The 20,485-nt window shown below is 35.0% G+C and overlaps 1 protein-coding gene across 18 annotated transcripts in view; it reads right to left on the reverse strand.

Moving 5' to 3' along the window:
• The window catches only part of ROBO2 (roundabout guidance receptor 2), a 1,635,491-nt gene that overhangs the window by 509,078 nt on the left and 1,105,928 nt on the right, over nt 1–20,485 (reverse strand). For all 18 annotated transcript variants that reach the window (XM_072806533.1, XM_072806538.1, XM_072806531.1 and 15 more), the window contains one exon: nt 9,236–9,562. In XM_072806533.1, coding sequence (XP_072662634.1) covers nt 9,236–9,562 — 327 coding nt within the window. The remainder of the gene's footprint in view (nt 1–9,235; nt 9,563–20,485) is intronic.

A 20,485-nucleotide genomic window follows, 5' to 3' on the forward strand; every position in this document is an offset into this window, starting at 1 on the left:
TCATACTGTGTTATTGTCAACTTTATAGTATATAAATGAATAAAATTTGTTATAAAATCTTAGTATAGACTTAGATGTTAGATAACTACATAGAAAAGCTTAATGATGGCCTTTATAAATACTAGGAAGTATTTGTATAACTGGGAAACAGCTTGCTTATCAGAAAAAAAATAGTATAGATGATAAAAAAAAAGAGCTCCTTCTCTTCTTAGATGTAAATGTAAGCTTAGTTCCCAAACCTTCATTTGTGATGTGACTCAATGTGCCAATAACAAATAATCAATCAGACTTTTAGAGCCTGTAATATAGCTAACATCCTTGTTTGTTGGCCTTTTAAGTATTATATAACAGGCTTAATCAGGGAATAAGTGCCTACAAATGGTAGATTTTCTGCAAAAGCAAAATAAACATACAAAAAAAAAAAAAAAAAAAACTGTTGGGATTCACCAGCGTCTGGGCCTGTATATCTATCTGTCACATCATCAAACCCCTGCCATCAAACAATCCTTGTTTGATTTCTAACCAAGTCCCAGCAATACTAACTTACTGACATCTACCCAGGCCCAGGAAGTAATGCTCGGGAATTTTAGAGAGATAATAGAAATCACCCCAAGCAGGAACCCAAATTATTTCTTGTGAAACATATACTCAATTGACAAAAATGTATAAATATCTTCTAATTTTTTTTAAAATGGCGGTTGGGAATGTTGTTTTGTTTTTGAAATCTTCTAAGGGGAAAAAAAAACAATTCCAATGATATAGATAGAATAAAAGAGTATGTCAGTTTTATGATTGAACCTCACCCTTTAGCAGTTAAACCATAAACTGCTACAAATTTTTATGCAAAATTTACAGAGTTGAACAAAATTTTACCTACTATTTTTACTTCTATACTGCTATAGAAAGCTTACCAACTCATGCATGAAAGAAGGGCAATCTCTTTTACATAATTACAAAAATCTTGTGGGGGCTGCTTCATAATAGAAAGATGTGTATTATATTTATCAGAAATGAATTCAATCTAAAGAAGAAAACTGGGGACTGGCCATTGTGCTGAAACACAAATCTTGAGAGAAAAGCCTACAAGTTGCAGCCCAAATTACATTTTCTAAGTATAATGTCAACCTGTATGCATTTTTATTAAAATCAACTTATATTTACATACTAATAGAAATCTAATAAATTGAAGCTTATGGGTAGAAAAACCCTCCACAATCTTGAATATTCCTTTTCTTAACTACATTTAAAAAGGTTTCTGGAGTTGAAAACAATCATTCACTCACTACAGCATGTTCTGTCTTGATCCATCTTAGCATCACTATGAATAGTTTTACCTGTCATCCATGGATAGGATTTACATGTTCGCAGAGCTCAGGACAATACTGTTTTCAGAAATAATCTTTTGAAAAAAGTAGAGGACATCAAGATTTTACTTCATTTATGCACTTTCCCTGGAGTCAGAGTTAACTCAGGCTTATTTGAGTGAATAGCAACTTGAGACTTGTACTAAGAGGGGCTGCGTGCAGTCAATTCAATCAACAGAAAACTGATATTAAAATATAGCATACATATTTAACTAGATAATAAATTCAAACATGTTCTCCAGGAGCAGCAATATCATACCTTCACTTGTGAAGATCAAGGAAGAGAACTGTATTTGAAAGAATTTGATTGACTTTCACAAAATTAAGAGGTACACACACAGAACAGCCCAAAAAACAGACATACACATATGCATATGCATGCACACTCACCCGCACACACACAAATACCCTTCTACAACCATCTGTTTTCTGATACCCAAATGTTTGCTTTGTCTTTTGTTTCTAGTTAAATACATCTGTTTTCTGATACCCAAATGTTTGCTTTGTCTTTTGTTTCTAGTTAAATATATAGATTTTATTTTTAAGTGCTTTCTATACCCAACTACCCAACCTGGGACTTGAACTTATAACCTAAAGATCAAGAGTCACATGCTCTACTGACTAAGCCAGTTAGGCCTCCCTAGTTAAAGATATTTTAGATTGATTCTTTGATGCCTATACATTCATGGCCTATAATACATTCAATTGAGTTTACAGATTTCTTTTAAAACAACCCCAGACCAACACTGTAGATACAGGGCAGAACAAAATCTATAGAATGCTACAATAGTTGATTCTCATGATTAATTTCTTCTTAATACTATGTTAGTAGAGGTTTCCCCTGTTTTAAGATTAATAGTCTGTATTAATTTGCAGGGGTTGCTATAAGACTGGATGGTCAAAACAACAGAAATTTATTTTCTCACAGTTCTGAAGGCTAGACATGTGAAATCAAGGTGTAGGCTTCAGTTTCTTCTGAGGTCTCCCTCCTTGGCTTGCAGACAGCCCCCTTTCTGCTGTGTTCTCATGAGCTATTTCCTATATGTGTCTGTATCCCTGGTGTCTCTCTACATGTCCAAATGTCCTGTCCTTATAAGGACACCAGTCATATTGAATTATACCCACCCTAGTGGCTATATTTTAACTTACCATTCTAAAGGTTCTACCTCCAGATATAGTCATAGTCCGAGGTACTAGGGGTTACGGCTTCAGCCCTAACTTGGCCCAAGTACCTTGGATTATGAACATTTTTCTATTGCTAATCTACCAAAACAACAACAACAAAAACACAAACACAAATTAAAAAACAAAAACAAAACTCTGAATTCTCTCTTAAAATTTATAGAAACACAATTAGAAGAATCATGAAAAAATCAGTTGCACCTACATTCTTTATGGTCAAAAACTATGAATAGCAGTTCCAGATGGACTTACGGTCCCTTGTGCACTTAAATGGATTGGTTTGTTTGTATGTTTATTTGTTTTAGGAAAGTCATGGTGTGATAACTTCAAAGTTACATATAATTTGAATAGATTTATCAACCATATGACTCAGTGATTGTTTCCCTAGGTATATACCCAAAAGAATACCCAAATGAAGCCCTATGTCTACCCAAAAACTTGCACAGGAATGCTCATAGAAGCGTTACTCATAACAAACAGTGGAGACAACCCAAATGCACATCAAAAGTGTATAGAAAGAATGTAGTATTATCCACACTATAGAATTTTATTCAGCAAAATGAAGGAATGAAGTACTGATAGATATTACAACAAGGATGAGACTTGAAAACATTATACTAAGAAAAAGAAGACCATATACTGTATGACTCCATTTATATGAAATGTCTGGACTAGGCAAATGTATAAAGATGGAAAGTAGATAAGTGTTTGCTCAGAACTGAGGCAGGAGGGTTTGAGAGGAATAGGGATTGACTGCTAATGGGTATAAGGTTTCCTTTAGGAGTGATGAAAATGTTCTATATTTAATTGTGGTGTGGGTTGGACAACTCTGTGAATATACTAAACAATGAACTGTACACTTTGAAAGGTATATTGTATGGTAAATGAACTGTATCTCAATAAAGCAATTTTAAATAAAAACTCTCCATGGTTTGGCCTTTTTTGAAATTTATTTTGTGTCTTTGTGGAGTATAAAGGTAATTTGCCTGTATAATATTCATTGACAGCCCAAAGAAAAGAAGAAAGTCACATATTTATTAACTTGGAAACATCAAGGAAACAATTTACCTTGTGTTCATTTTTAATGCCACCTGTGACCTCTATTACTAAAGTCAGTCTACTCTTGTAGCCTCTCTTCCTTGTACAGATAAAACATCAATTTAGTTTTGGATTTAAAGCAAACAGGATCATTATGTTTGTAGAGTGTTCCATAGCTTTGCTATTCTAGCAATCTGTGACCTATAAATAATGCAAGGCCTTTTCCTTCTCTAAACGACTTTCTTGCAGCATGAGTCTTGATACACAGAAACAAAAAAAGAAAGAAGAAGAAGGAAGGAAGGAAGGAAGGAAGGAAGGAAGGAAGGAAGGAAGGAAGGAAGGAAGGAAGGAAGGAAGGAGAAGAAAAAGAAGGAAAAGAAAAAAGAAAAGAAGAAAGAAAAGAAAAAAAGAAAAAAAAAGAAAAGAAAAAAAAGAAAAGAAGAAAAGAAAAGAAAAGAAGAAAAGAAAAGAAAAGAAAAGAAAAGAAAAGAAAAGAAAAGAAAAGAAAAGAAAAGAAAGGAAATCACCACACAGTCATGGAATTCAATCTATTTCTAGTCCCCAATTAAATTATGAATCACATTTGTCCAGTTTTGAAGTTGCATCAAAAGCCACTTTTTAAGTATTTTGCCATTCTATCTTTATCAAGCAAAATCAAATCACAGCTAATCTGAAAAGTTTTTCTGTTTTGCTTTAGAAGAAAGCAAAGAAAAAAAAAATAGATCGGTTTCTATGTGACCCCTGACCTTTGAACCACAACCTCCCTGCCACTAAAGCGTTCAGCACCTCATTTAATCTCCCCTCTCTACACTGGTATAGTGCTAAAAAAAAGGAAACAGAAAAGATAATCTGGGGACTTCATCAATTTTTCATGAATTTTCATTTAGGCCAGAACCCCCTCTTACCCTGGTCGATAGATCAAGCTGCTGTCATATATTTACCACCTGGGGCTACGGCAGCTATCTCTAGGGGCTGCCACTGACTCAGGCTGTATCAGAGGCAGCCACAAACTGTGGAGGGACCCCTGTGCTCTTTCTGCTCCAAACACAGGGAGACCTGGTGTTCAAATTGAAATCCTATCTGCATCAGCTCCACCTCTGCCCTCTTGGTGGTCTCATCGGAAGAGTGCATATTAACTTCTTCAGTGCCAGGTGCTTTGCTATGGACCCTGCAATTCTGTTTTCTAAATATGTAAAAATTGCTTTCACCTAAAGACCTTTCTTGAGTTCAAGGGATTTGAAAAACACTTTCTGGATTACTCCTTTTTTTATTTTTTCAAACCAAGAGGGAGAAAGCAAATATGAAGTAAGTGATTCAACTCTCCTTATCAGTGATTGTTCTTGAATATTTTTTCCCTCCACTATCTTATGCTGTTATATAAAACTGAAGTTTGTATTAAAGGAAAACAAAAAGAGAACATATACAGTATGGTGAAGAACAGTCTGACTTCTTTCTATACAACCTGTCAAGACAGATGGTTATCAGTACAATTGCACATTTCATCTGACAGCAGAAACCAAGATTTTTGAAAGTAAAAATGAAAACCAAGGTGAAGCAAGGAGAGCCCCAAAACATCCGTATTTTTCATCAATAATCATTTCACAATAAAAGTTGTAACAAGTGTGTTTGCTACTTATCCTTACACTCTTAATCACCTAGATACCAGAGATTAGTAATTCTCAACTGATTTTGACCTCCCTAGGGGACATTTGGCAGTGTGCAGAGATATTTTTAGTTGTCACAGTTCTGGTTGGGGGTCTTATTGGCAGCTCGTGGGCAAAGGCCAGAGATGCTGCTAAACATCTTACGATACAGAGCACAGCCCCACAACAAAGAGATATCTGACCCCAAATGGCAATTGTACAGACGCTGGATAGCTTGCTCTAGTTGCCTCACACTGCATTCAGTGAGGAACTAAATTCTTGGAAGAACAGACACATTTGCCACTCCAATTCCACCACCTACTCATTTTTCAGCTGCCATGTTCTCTCCACTCCTAGAGTCCACAGAGTACTTTTTATTTAACCATTATGTGGCATTTGCATTACAGAACATTTTTTTTTCCCTTAAAGTTATTTCCTTGTTCATCAGGTCACTTCACTCTCCATAGGCCATCACTGTGACACCTCAGAGCCACCTAACCAGTACTTCTTTCCTTCACCCTCCATTACATACTGGGGTTCCAAGCAAAAGGAGTGATCTCAGCCCTTCTTAACTACTCCCTGCAGCCTCCCTGGGCAGTCATGTCCACTTTTTCATGTACTCCCATCACTGTACCCTCCATGTGGTAAAAATCTCTCTTCTCAGTTCTAGAAGTTCCCTTTTTAATGGAACATGAGATATTTTTACCTTAATGTTTCATTGGCATATTAAATAATACAGCCAAAACTGACTTCACTCTTCTGTTCCCATTACAGTTATTTCTCCTACACCTGCCTTCACTATGGATGTAGCAGTATATACTTAGGCTCTCAGTGGGAAAAAAATAAACAAACAAATCAACAACAAAAAACACTGAGAATAATCTCTTATCCTCTAAACCCCTAAACTGATCATAAAGTGATATGATTTATAATTTCTAAAGCTGATTCAAGCTATTTTCTTCTTTCAATCTTTGCTGCTAGTTTCAGTTCAAAATCTAATATTTACTATTTTCTGAATCATTTGACAGCCTCTTAACTCTTCTCTGACTTCAATCATCATCCTCTTAACCTAATCTTCAATTCTCTTTCAAAGAGAATATACATAACAAAAAAATCTACTTTTCCAACTTATGCTGCTCACCAACCTTTTATCAAGCTACCTACAGTTCTCCAAATACACAGCGTTGCTGGGCTTCCATTCTTTCCTTTACTGGATAAAACAGTGATATGTCATGATTGAACATTTATTGTTGAACATTCTAAATTACGAAAGCCAAACTCTGACTTAATCTATAGTTATTCTTCTATCATTTTATAAAAAAATATACTTTGGTAACAAATAATACTGCAAAAGCACAATGCTTTGGACCAAATTTCCATATTAATACATTTTATGAAACACATAAGGAAAGAGAGATGACTGATGATCTAATGTGAAAGAGATGAGAAGCATATAAATGGGTATTATTGGATCTTGTGTTGCCTCAAATGGCATGAACTGTTGACACGACATTAGAAGAAAGAATTTTATTCACTAGCTAAATCCAATTTAGCAGCTTTCTTGTTTCCCTCTCTAGGTCAAAAGTATTTTTAGCATTTCTCAAAGCTCATTGATTTAAAAATAAAAAGTGCTACTGTCACAGTACACAAGAAAAAAATCATGACTTAAAATTTTCCTCCTAAAACAGTTTGATTTATTATTAATGATGCAATTAGGAAAGAGGACAATCTGTAGGTTAAATAAAAATACAAGATGTATGTGTGCTGGAAGGAATTTTTAAAAAGCTAAGTTTTAAGGAAAAAGATGTTTATAGCTGCCCAATAACAAAATGACTGGCCAATTTAGATAAACTTAAATAGTAAGAAGAAAAGTTAGTTGATAATTAAAAACAGATATTTGCCTCTGAGTAGATAACATTAAAATATTTTTCAATTAAAAAATTGTAATTGTGGGATCCCTGGGTGGCGCAGCGGTTTGGAGCCTGCCTTTGGCCCAGGGCGCGATCCTGGAGACCCGGGATCGAATCCCACGTCGGGCTCCCGGTGCATGGAGCCTGCTTCTCCCTCTGCCTGTGTCTCTGCCTCTCTCTCTCTCTCTCTCTCTCTCTGTGACTATCATTAATAAAAAAAATCTTTAAAAAAAAAAATTGTAATTGTTATTTATGTAATAAGCCAAATATCATTTAGAGTGTTTTCCCGAATTTGGCATAATTCCTTAAAACTAAAAATTAGAAGAATCAGGATCTGGTCTTCAAAATCCCATTAACTTATTGCCTGAGTTTTCATCACTTAATTATCATGGGTTTCATTTTATCTATAAAATGGGAGAATAATGCTTGTTATATTTACTATAAAGGGATTTGATGGGGAAAGAAAAATCAGGGATTTTGACTTTGAAATATTTCAATATGTTTGAAATTTACCAGGAATAAGACATTTCAAAATAAAAATAGATTTGGGAATATTTATTCTGGAGGTTTTGTGTGTATTTCAAATCTCACTAAACAGCACTTAATTAAACAGCATCTTGAATGAAGTTATAAAAATGAAATTACCCAGTGCCCTGTGCAAAAATTGCATTGCTAGCTAAGGTCCTAATGCTCCTATCTCAAAGTACTTCAGAAAACAAATTTGGGTTTTAGGATTCTTCTAGTTTTTTCCTGTTAGATGTACACATTTCAAGCATTAGTGGGTTTTAGATTTCCTAGTACAAACTGTAAAGATAGGACACTTGAGAACAAAAGATTTCACTGAGGTAGCTGCAGAAGAAATAGTATAACTTTGGTTACTAAGAGATGTTTTCCTATTTAAAGTTGATAAATTATTGAGAATTGCAATACACACATACACAAGTTTTATAATGGAATGTGATATCATGTAGCCTGTGAGTACAAGTACCAAGTTTTACTACAGACATGAGACCATGAGCTATTATTTAGCACTCCCTTCTAGCCATATAAACAAGACGTATGCACCTTGAAATAACTCAAATTTCTTATCTGTGAAGACATACTGTACAACCAGAAAGTTGAAAAGTATAAACTTTTTTATGCCCAATAGTTGCCATCTTATTAATGATAAATTCCAGATAAAAATCTTTCTGCAGAATAAATAATGTCAACTTTTTATGATACCATTTAAATTATGACACTAAATCCTTATCTATAAACCAAAAAAATCTATCATATATTTTAATTTTTTCTGGAAAATGACGCATGAAGTTATGAAGTCAATGTTCAAATAGATGCAAAGCATTGATATCTTGATTTACAAATGCTATCTGGATTATCTAATGAATAAATAAACATATTTTTCAAACGCCAATGGCAGGGCAAGCCCTTAACTACTGCTGATTACCAAGACTGGACAAAATGCTTCCATGTACGAACATTTTGTCTCTACAGAAATGATCTCTTCTCTGATGAATTTTACTGACAGAAAAAATAGATAAATATAGTTGCTGTATTCTCCCTTACATGCCTACAGTAAGGATTCCTGAATTCAGACTGGAAGTAAAAGAATTAATATATTCTAGAGAGTGTATTCTTTTTAAAGTTGTTTAACAAAAATTATATTTAGAAATATATGTGTATAATATATATAACAGGTATATATAAATAACAGAAATAGATACAGCACTGAATTTATGCCTATATTTCATGCCATGTTACATGTAAACTTTTCATTTTAACATAGCTGACTTTAATACTTGATTATGTCTCTCATTAATAATTCAAATTTTAAACATGACCACATCATTGTCACTTTGCTTTAAGGTAAAAACATGATTTCCACCTTGCTTCAATATAATGAAATTTATTGCAATACCATGGCTTGACATTATTTTGACCAGCTTTCTTTGGAGAAGGCAAAGTAAAAAACTATGCATGGCATGTTGATTGTTTTCTTCTTTAGGTATTAAGCACCCACGGGGACAAATCAAAGCTTACTAAAAATAAATCAAAGTGAAAGTGCATGCTATTTCCGAGACTCATTATCTTTACTTACATGCCACTTCCAGAGATGCATTTCGACTTACTGCTTCACCGAGATAGTTCCTCGCAACACAGACGTAGCTTCCTTCATCGGGTTTGCTTCTGCGCCCATGAACAATGCGCAAGAAAAATAAGGATCCGCTGGGCAGAAGCATCCTGTGAGACCGGGGATCATCCTTGTCAGTCTCCACCCGCTCGCCATCCTTGTACCACTCAATGGTGGGCGTTGGCCGGCCCTCTGCCTTACAGTTCAAGGTGGTGGGCTCTCCCTTAGAGACAATGACATCTGAAGGGTGCTCCACAATCCGCGGAGGGAAGTCTTCTTGGCGAAGACGAGATCCTACAAAACAGGAGAGAATGAAGACAAGTGTTAACATTTTCTCATCTATAGCTTGTGTCTCTCTTGGGTTCACACTGGTGAAATTAAACTCTTCAATTATTCAAAATGCACTTATTACTATTTTATTTATGTTCCATACTTTTGTTCTTGATGCATCTCCTAAGTCATCCCAACTCCTTTGTGGAATAATATAGCAATAAATTATTATGTTAATTCTAATGAGTCAGGTTTAAATGTCCCATGAATCATGGCAAGGAAGAGTAAGAGAGTAAAAAATTTTCTTTTGGGTAGTAAGATGAGGAATATTAATCTCCTGTCCTCCAAGTGATTACTATCTACTGGGGAACAAAGCCAAGTGGGCAAGTACCCAGTATACACAGTCTGGTGTATCATGCTGGCATGGTGTCATCAGACTTAATATAAAAATAGACCCACAAAATGTGTACAAATATTAACTCAATTTAACAGATGAGGGCAACCCGGGTGGCTCAGTGGTTTAGCACCACCTTCAGCCCAGGGCCTGATGCTGGAGGCCCAGGATCGAGTCCCACATCAGACTCCCTGCATGGAGCCTGCTTCTCCCTCTGCCTGTGTCTCTGACTCTCTCTTTCTCTCTCTCTCTCTGTGTCTCTCATGAATGAGTAAATAAAATCTTAAAAAAAAAAAAAAAAAAAAAACAGATGAGGAGGCACATTAGGAAATGGCATCGATTGCCCAGAAATCTAGAAGAAATAAGCAGGTAAGGCAGGTTTTGAACCCAGGGACACCTGGCTGAGGAATTCAAGTATAAATCATTACCTTAAAATAAAATAAGTGTTTATGGAGGTCCAAGAAATGCCTTTTGGGAATAAAGTGGGGAAAAAATGTTAACTGTAACTAAAGTGTAATGAGGCCTCCCCTGAAAAGGCATCATTTAAATTGAGAGATAAACAATAAAACTATGTGGAGGGGAAAAAGACATTCAAATTGAAGAAACAACATGAGACCATTGGAGTATGTGCACAATACATTTCATAATCAGGGAGGAAGTTGAAATATGGCAGGTGGAGATGAGAGCTAGTCTTAGGAACCCAGACAATCAGACTTTCAACCATGCTAGGGATTGTTTTCTTCATTCTACATGGCTAACAGATTTTGAGAGAGCAGTGACATGACTATCTGTGTATCAGAAAGGTATTTTTGGTGTGCAGTGTAAAAGATAAAGAGCAGTGGAGGCAAAAGGACAGTTGAAAGTTACTTCATGATTCCAGGGAACAATAAAAAGACCCCGACTTTGAGAAGTGATGCTGATAGGAAAAAAAAAAGAGAGAAGAAGAAGAAAGAAAGATACAAGGCATGTCTTAAAATAGCTCTTGACAGAATTTGGTATATCACCATATAGTAAGGAAGGGTGATGGGCACCAATGACTTCCTTGTCAGTGCAATGAAAGTGGGACCATTTGGGATGCCTGGGCGGTTCAGTGGTTGAGCATCTGCCTTTGGCTCAGGGCGTGATCCTGGGGTCCTGGAATTGAGTCCCACATCCAGCTACCTGCATGGAGCCTGCTTCTGCCTCTGCTTATGTCTCTGCCTCTTTCTCTGTGTCTCTCATGAATAAATAAATAAAACCTTAAAAAAAAAAAAAGTGGGGCCATTAAGGGGTAGAAAAAAACAGGAAGGAAGGACCTATTGGTATTTTAAGATGAAAAATTTGCATAATATGTTCTTTTGAATACTTTCAGCTAAGGTGTAACCGGCCATTATTTGTGAAAGGGTCTTAGCAGCTCCTACACATAAATCTCAAAGACTTGGAGAGAGAAATAACCATGTCTGAGGACATGATGATAGTCTAGACATAGCTTTCACATTTTCCAACCAATCATCTAATATAATCACATTTCAGCTCAATAAATAGAAATAATATTTACTCCTCAATGTTATTCCACTTTATTTTCACTATTAATTAAAAACACGGATTTTAATTTAATAAAGGGCATTTAATTTGGTAGTGAATGAACCTTTTCTTTTCTGAGGAAGATTAATTTTAAAGGTTGCTGAATACCATTTGTTATCTTATCAGAGCTAAGAAGGAACTTACACATTACAAGTGCTGGTTATCTAAAGCCAAAGAGTACACAGGTCAGATTTTTTTTTCAAAGCACTAAAGAAACCCAAAGCCTTAAAATATGGACAGATAATCACATTGTATATATATCATAAGAATAAAGAAGGTTATATATTGAAAGTACTGGGTCGCTAAAGCAAATGAGGAACTTAATATAAAAATTAAGATTTATTTTTAAAAGAAATGATCGGAAAATACCTCAAAGTTTTTAAAAGTGAATGGCTAATCACAGCAAATCAGTGACATACTGCCAAGTATAAAGGTCTGGACTCAGAAACAAATGGAACAAAAGTTAATCTCACTTTTCACGTAGCAGGCATATAGTCTACAATCACCTTGTTTAGCTACCTTCCTCGTTCTTCTCTGGTTTCCCACATGCACTTATCTACAGCTCCCCTATGTCAAAGTTGTTCTATTATTAAAACTAAGCAAGTCAATCATCCATGTTATTAGAGTGCTATTTACTTTATCAAATAGTTCCCCACTTTATTAGGCAGTTGGCTTAGAGAAGTCCTGCAGAGGACCTGAAATATATGCATACTTATTAAATAAATATAAAATAATTGGCTTATAAAAGGAAAAAAGGCAAAATATCCAAACTGCTTAGCAATAAGATATGGAATCCAGTATATCCAGAATTTTACCCATTTATCACTATAACATACATAAACCTGTTCTAATGTTGTCACATTCGGAAATCCTTTTAGTCATTTTATTCCTACTGTTACAAAAACTTCAAAAGGTGATCAACAATCTAAATCTAAGAGATAAAATTATGATTAGAATTTTGATGATCTTGAGTTAAGCAATATGTTTTTGGGCACCAAAAGCACATGCCACGAATGAAACAATGAATTGGTTTCATTGGACTTAAATATTTGTTCTTAGAAAAAAATCAAAAGAATGAAAAGACAATCCACAAAATCAGAAAAAAATATTTGTAAGTCTTATATCTAATAGGGGTCTTATACCTGGGATTTATAAAGAACTTTTATAGCTCGATAAAAATAGAAATAACCAAATTCTAAAATGAGCAAAGAATTTGAACAGATATCTATGCAAAAAACCCAGACAAATGGCCAGTAAGCATGTGAAAAGATTCTTGACATCATTAGTTATTAGGGAAATACAAATCAAAATCTCAGTGAGATACATTTCATACCCAGAAGAATGACAATAATCAAAAAAAGGTAAAATGACAAGTATTTTCAGGGATGTGGAAAATTTGAGAGCCTTCTATATTGCTGGTGGGAGTGTAAAATGGTACAGGTGCAAGTAGCACTTTGGAAAATATTCTCGATTTTCTTGAAAAGTTTTGGAATTAACATATGACCCAGCAACTCAACCCTTAGTTATATATATATTGAAGAGAAAGAAAATGTTATAGCAACCCAAAAACCTGTACCTGAATGTAATGTTCATAACACCATTATTCATTATTCATAATAACAAAAAAAAGTTAAAGAACCCAAAAATCCAACTGCTAAACAGATGAATATATGCTATATATCCACATAATGGAATATTATTCAGCAATTAGGGAAAAAAATGAAGTCCTTATCCCCACTACAACATGATGAACCCTGTAAACACTATACTAAGTGGAAGAAGCTAATCACAAACGATCACATATTATGTACCATTTATATGTCCAAAAGACAATCCATAGAGACAAAATGTAGGTTTTCCATTATCTAAGGTGGGGGATAGGGATCAGATATGAAGAGATTATAGAGTATGTTTCGAAGATGATGAAAATATCCTAAAATTGATTATGGTTGCACAAGTCCATGAATATAATAAAAAATATGATATTGCACACTTTAAATGGGTGAACTGTGTAGCATATGAATTATATCTCAATAAAGCAAAAAATCATGGGTAAGACAGTGTGAACAAGTCTAATATAAGGAATAAGAATTTGTGTTCACTCATACCAACAGCTAGGTTATTTTGTTCATTTATGTCTTGGTTTTAAATATAATCATCAGGTCAGCAATAGCCAATAGAGCATTAAGTAGAGCTGAAATGTCACGATAGATAAATAGATAGATAGATAGATAGATAGATAGATAGATAAACAGAGATAGACATGGAGATATACAGAAATACATCTAAATTTTAAGATATTATTAAAAGTGAGGAGATTAATTCTGAATTCCCTTAAATTCACACATTACACAATATAGCAGTGACCTTAAGATGGATAAGCTTTAGGTAGGTTATGAATTCTTTAAAATGGCATAAAAATGGGTATTCTTGTGTGGGCAGGACAGGAAAATGGTGAGGGGGACCAGAGCCTTCATCAAATTTGCAAAGAGGTCTGAGCATTTAAAATTAGGAAGGACCACTAAAGTACTAGGCATTCCACATAATTGTGGGTTGCCAAGCAACCCCATTATTCGTTAAAAAACAACAATAACAAAAACAAAGACAGCTGAACTGTCAGCTAAACACATTGGCAATTCAGAACTGAACAGTAAAAAAAAAAAAAAAAAAAAGAACTGAACAGTAGAGGGGGCAGTATATTACACGAAGTACCCTGAAACTATTTAACCAACACCTTTGACATCCAAATGCATATTGGAACTACAGGACCAACCAGCCCAACTCCAGATAAACACAATCAAAATCTGCATTTTAACAAGACCCACCCCCACCCCTTACCTCCACCCTGCCCCCAGGGATGCCTATGCACATAAAGTTTGAGAAGCATCACTTCAACCAGTTTTGTATGGCCCTCAGTTAAGAAAGTTTTTACATTTTTAGTGTTGTTAGAGGACTGAGGAGGAAGGAGGGAAAATTTAAAAGGAGAAGGTGGAGGAGGAAAGAGATCTTATGTGGTAGAAATGCTAGAAATATCTGCTGATGCTTTACAGAAAGTTTACCAATCCTGCTTTGGAGTACCTGTTTGTCACTTTCGACTAATGACTCTAGTTTTTTCACTTATACTTCTTTCATATAGGATCATAAAACTGTTTACTCCAGATTTCAGGTGGAACAAACACACAAACAAAACTTTGACTGCTTTGCTAGTATTGCTCATATAATTATCCAGGAGCCTTATATGAACAGATAATCTAAGCAAAACATACGATTTATCTGTGAGTCTAACTTCACTTGTGGTTGATAGCAAGTCTAGACATATTTTTACTTCTCAATTACTATTTGGGCATCACATAGTCAAGTTTTAATTAAAAGCACTGTATTCAACTGTCCTTATCTATTATAAAAAGACAGTGGAGCTCAGTCACAGGGTCTTAAAGATGAACATCCAAATGTTAATATTGTTATTACAATAACAAGTAAGCCAAAAGATACTCAAGTGGCTTTTTCATTATTAAATAGCTAATAGAAGCAGATTAGAACTCAAGACCTTTCATCTGAAATGTGCAGGCTTCTTAAAAACTGGATGTAAGAGTAAGTAAAGAATACACAATACAAATATGCTAATTCCAAAACCCTCTATAAGGATGACTGCAATAAAATGAATCTGATGACCTCTAGTCATAATATAACATTTTCTGTTTTTCAAAATGTGATTTTCAGACTATCTGCATCAGAATTACCTGGGATATTTCCTTAAAATGTGACTTGGTTCCCACAGCAAATAAGAAGCATCAGAAGTTACAAGTGGAAGAGGTCTAAGATGCACACTTTTGGGTATGTTTACCAGGAAAGGTCATGTACTTTGACTTGATCTAGACCTTGTCTAGAAGGTCATACATTTAGGCCAGGCTAAGATGCATGCCACAGAAACATCAAATTAGTCAGCTATGTGCAGAAACGTCTTTGAGAAAGGTTCTAAGCACCCAAATTTACATAATAGATTATTTCTGCTTCTCCAGAGACACTCAAACAATGATTTTGATTTTTGGTAAAATAATGAAAAACAAACTGAGTAGTTTATACGCTCTTCAAATTTGAGAGGATTGGAGAAGTAAAAATTATAAATTCATAAATATATGTAAATTTAGTTTTATTTAGTCAATAACCACACATTTTCAGTATGTACTACAGTAGCTTTTGTTCTCAGAAATGACTTCAATTGCATAACAAAATAAGAGGATAAAGCACCTAAAAGAACACCTGTTGATTTCATTTCACGTATTTCTAAGAAAACTGTTCCTGCCTTATTATTTTATTCACTTGGAATACAGTATTTCCTTAAACTAAGCCTTACTTTTGGGACGCCTGGGTGGTACAGAGGTTGAGCATCTGCCTTTGGCTCAGGGCGTGATCCCAGAGTCCTGGGATCGAATCCCACATCGGGCTCCCTGTAGGGAGCCTGCTTCTCCCTCTGCCTATGTCTCTGCCCCTCTCTGCGTCTCTCATGAATAAATAAATAAATAAAATATTTTTTAAAAGCCTTACTTTTCACTCATATATTAGATAGTCATCTATAGGCAAGTTAAACCACACACTTAAACTTTCTGAATTTTTTAAAGGGCAGAAGAAATTCTTGGCAAATATACTCCCTCCAGTGAAATTTCTTTTTTATTTTTAAGATTTTATTTTATTTATTCATAGAGACAGAGAGAGGCAGAGACACAGGCAGAGGGAGAAGCAGGCACCACACAGAGAGCCTGACGTGGGACTCTATCACGGGTCTCCAGGATCACGCCCTGGGCTGCAGGCAGCGCTAAACCGCTGCGCTACCCAGGCTGCCCTCCAGTGAAATTTCTATACAGTGTCTTTAGTTTTCCTAAAAAACACGCATAATATTATGTCCTAGTTCATAATGACTATGTGGGGGCTTTGTTTGTTTTTGTGGGATTTGTGTGTGTGCAAAAACGTACCTTTAATAAAGCACTGGGATAGGACCCTTGGGCAGAAAGCGCTGTGACTGTGATCCTGCGGAGCGATTGATTATATGCTTCCATACGTTTAAGTTACAGGCAGAGATAAAGGAAGTCTCTAAAGGGATTTTTCATATGTTAAAAGAAGTCTTCTAGGATCCTGGAGGTCTGACTACTATGGAGCTAAGGATGCTTTTGGCCTCTAGCAAAACATTAACACAAAGGCAGTTGTGAATATTTTCCCCAAAAAATCCTAATAAAATTAAGCCAGTGAGATTCTCCATGATTACTCAAATTCTGAATGTGACCAGAGATACCTCCCGAAGGTTTCCCTCCCCTAGAGAGGTACATAGTGCTACATGAATAAATGAAGGCTTCATGGCCCATCACAATAAGGAGGAGGCATTGTGGTACAAGAAAGGATATAGTTTATTAACCAGCAAATACTGGCTATAAACCAGCCTCACTTTTACCAGGTGCAAATCAGAATACAAATGACTCACCAGTCAGTTTCCATAATGAAATCATACATAGACTACCAGGATATGTAGTAAGCACTGTTTATCTGATTTTTTCCTCTTCTATAAATGGAAATTTCTTCCCCTAGAATTTCCTCTTTAAAACCCTTATCTTATTAATAAGAGTTGATTATTTTCGGAGGTCTTTGTTGCATTAATGTTTTTCTGCATAGTAAATTTTAGCTAGGCCAGGATGATCCCTTTATACTAGATTTCAAAATAACTAAATTTGTTATTGTTTTCTATTTTGCCAAAATAAGTCCTATCAAAATTTTCTCCGTGGAAAGAAATGTTATCTCAGTGCCACTATAAATGCCACCCGCACTGATCAGTGAGCTGATATAATTTGTAATGAAACTGAATTAATCGTTCCATCAAGTCTGTCCTTACAATTTTTCTATCATTTTTCTCTCTCCCTCTTTTCTTTTAAGGAGAAGGAAGGAGGAGGGTCAGAGAGAGAGGGAGAGACAGAATCTCAAGTAGGCTCTATCCCCAGAATGGAGCCCCTTACAGGGCTCAATCTCATGACCCTGAAAATCAACACCTGAGCTGAAAATCAAGAGTCAGAGGCTTAATGGACTGAGCCACCCAGGCGCCCCACAACTTTTCTATCTTTGAATTCTTCATGATGACTATATTCCAGAGTACTTACTTTATTTTTTCCACCCTAGAAGCTCTATATATGATAAGATGTGATGAGAAAGTCTATATTTGGGAAACACAAAGCTGTTTTATCCATTTGAACTTTAGTGAAACTCTCTCAGGAGATGATCTGATTTGGCAATTAATTAAATAAATTTAGAAGATTCTCATTCTTGCTGGAAGCACAACAGTGCCTTGTTAAAAATAAGTTTAAATTAGAAACTACATATAAATTGAGACCAAGAAAAAGTAATTATAAAATTTATATACCGCTTTTCAATGTCATAAAACTAAAGGGCAAAGTATGTGAAAGGGAAGTCATAAGCATAGATGTTTCTTGTCAAACTTAGCAGGCAGCCTTGATTCTGAAAGTTTCAGTTGTGTAATACGGCATCCAGCAGCATCCCTTAAATTAGCTAGTCTTCTAGGTCTAACAGAAAGAAGCCTGAGACACCAAAGACCCTCCTATCCCAAATCCCCATTTTATAGCTGACAAGAAAAGAGAAATAGAGAGCAAAACAACTAAAGTTTTTCCCCAAAACCAAGACTAGAAGAACAGGTTGCCTTAGCTCTGCATCCAAGCTCTGTTTTTAGATGAGTTTTCCATTCCTATTACCCCTCTTTCTTACCCATGTTTTGGAAGTTTAATATAGAAAGTCCCAAGCACTAGGTTTCAATTTAGTTTTGGTTTGGTTTGGTTAATTTATTTTTCCCCTGGGTCACTATATGATTAGGTATATGACCTGAAGCAAGTCACCTAAACATTCTCATAATACTACTTCTTTATCCTAAAATTGAGGTAACTGGAAGAGTAAATTGCTATGAATTCATTGTTTCAGGTCAGGTACCCCACAACGTGATAATGGCTGTCACATCATAATGGATATAACTAAAAGTGAAGATAGCAGCAAGTTTAAATTTACTAGCATGAAGCAAATTTTAAAAGATACATACTGTAGATTAATGCTCATAGTTTTATGAACACTAAAAAAGTCTGCCTTGATAGGACTGTGACTACCATCAAAAGAAATGGTTATCAAATGCTTTCTTAGAGAACTCTCCAAACGTTAACAATGATTTATTTAAAGCTTTAAAAAATATCTCATATAACCCTTTATTATTATCACCCAATAAACACGTGATTCCATAAATCATTTAACCAAAGACCAACCGATACTACATGGATGCTTATCTTAAAAGTAAATAGTTTATCAATTATTTAAAATACAACCTTAGTCAAAGATATTTAACATATCTTTCCTTATTCAGGGTAAAGAGGTCACTGCTTTAAGAGAAAGTAACTAAAGCAGATTTCATAAAACTTTTTCTCTGAATTTCATAATTGTATTTCAGGCCTTTATTTAAGTACTCTTAAGAGAAAATGCTGAAAATATTAAAAGTGGACCACATTGTCCCCTCTTGCTTTTGATCCACCACCTCATGTTATTTAGTGACTTCATTATGTAAGTTTTAATTGCTTTTTATTATACATTTTCTGGCTGCCTACCTCCAATGCATTAGGCCACTGACCTCCCCGGAGCTGGTGGATCTAGGCAACAGAGCTCTAGTATCCAGAGGAAGGCATGACTGTTTGGGTAAGTTAGAATCAGTAGCTAGCTGAAAGAAACTGAAACCAGGAGCAGACATATAGAAATATCTATATAACATTGAAGAGAAATTTCGAAACCACAAATCTGAAAGGTTTCTGGTAAATTTTTTAGGAGTGATTTCCTCCTGAGAAATAACAAGTTAATTTCCTACTTTATAAATTCATTTTCCAACATCTCAGTGAGGAGCCAATGTATTAACCTGGACATTCATCCAATACTATTTCAAATCAATTTGCTACACCTTACCATGGTTGAAGGCATTCTTTAAAGAGTGATTTGCCACCAAATCACAGTTTTCATGGGTTATGCAGATTTTCCTTAAAATGACAAAAGCAATCTCTATTCCAGGAAGATATCCTTCAAATTTGCTTCTTATTGTCATATTTATAATATTTCAATGTGGCTTCAAAATTGCATTTGGCTTTATAAAAGAAGGATGATGCAATGGGACAATCTCTAAAGTCATTACATTTTTTAATGTTGTTTAATTTCCTAAAAACATCAATGTGTATTTGGTGGTAACTATGAACTGGTTTTTAAAAATGGCATTATTTTTATGTAAACTCCCAATGGAATGATAACATTTAACCTTCTACTCTAGCTACTAAGTAATATATTTTGAAAATTCTGTACCAATAGCATTAATCTTTCTAACAGTAGATTCCAAATACCCCAGTGTCAGCTTCACAAAACAGCATTCCTAACAGTACTGATATTTTATTTATTTATTTTTTCAGTACTGATATTTTACATGCGTGCTAAGCTTTGTTAAATATTTAGTCTTTGCTAAATTTGTGTAGAACCCTTGATATATGTTCTTCTAACCTAAATATTTTATTATCAACTTAAATTCCTTTACTATATAGTGTACTAAGGACTTTTTAAAAAAGAGTTGAAAATATCAGTACAATTCAGAAAGCTTCTTAAGAGAATAATTGCTGAAACATAACCCAAAAACTTACGACTGCCACAAGCCAAATATGTTAGCTGCATCATATCTAAGTAATGCACAAAATGACTGATTTGAGCTTTGTTTACTTCCTATCAGCATTTAACTACAGTTGACCCTTGAATACCTCAGGGAGGAGGATGGAGGATCCAACACTCAGACTCTGTCAACTCCATAGTCAAAATCCACAAATCCGAGTATAACTTTTGACTCCCCAAAGCTTCCTGTTTACTAGAAGCCTTACGAATAACATAAACAGTTGATAAACACATATTTTGTATGTTATGTACGTATTTTAAAA

This window comes from Canis lupus, chromosome 30 (genome assembly GCF_048164855.1).
Source record: "Canis lupus baileyi chromosome 30, mCanLup2.hap1, whole genome shotgun sequence".
Classification (NCBI taxonomy): Eukaryota; Metazoa; Chordata; class Mammalia; order Carnivora; family Canidae; genus Canis; species Canis lupus.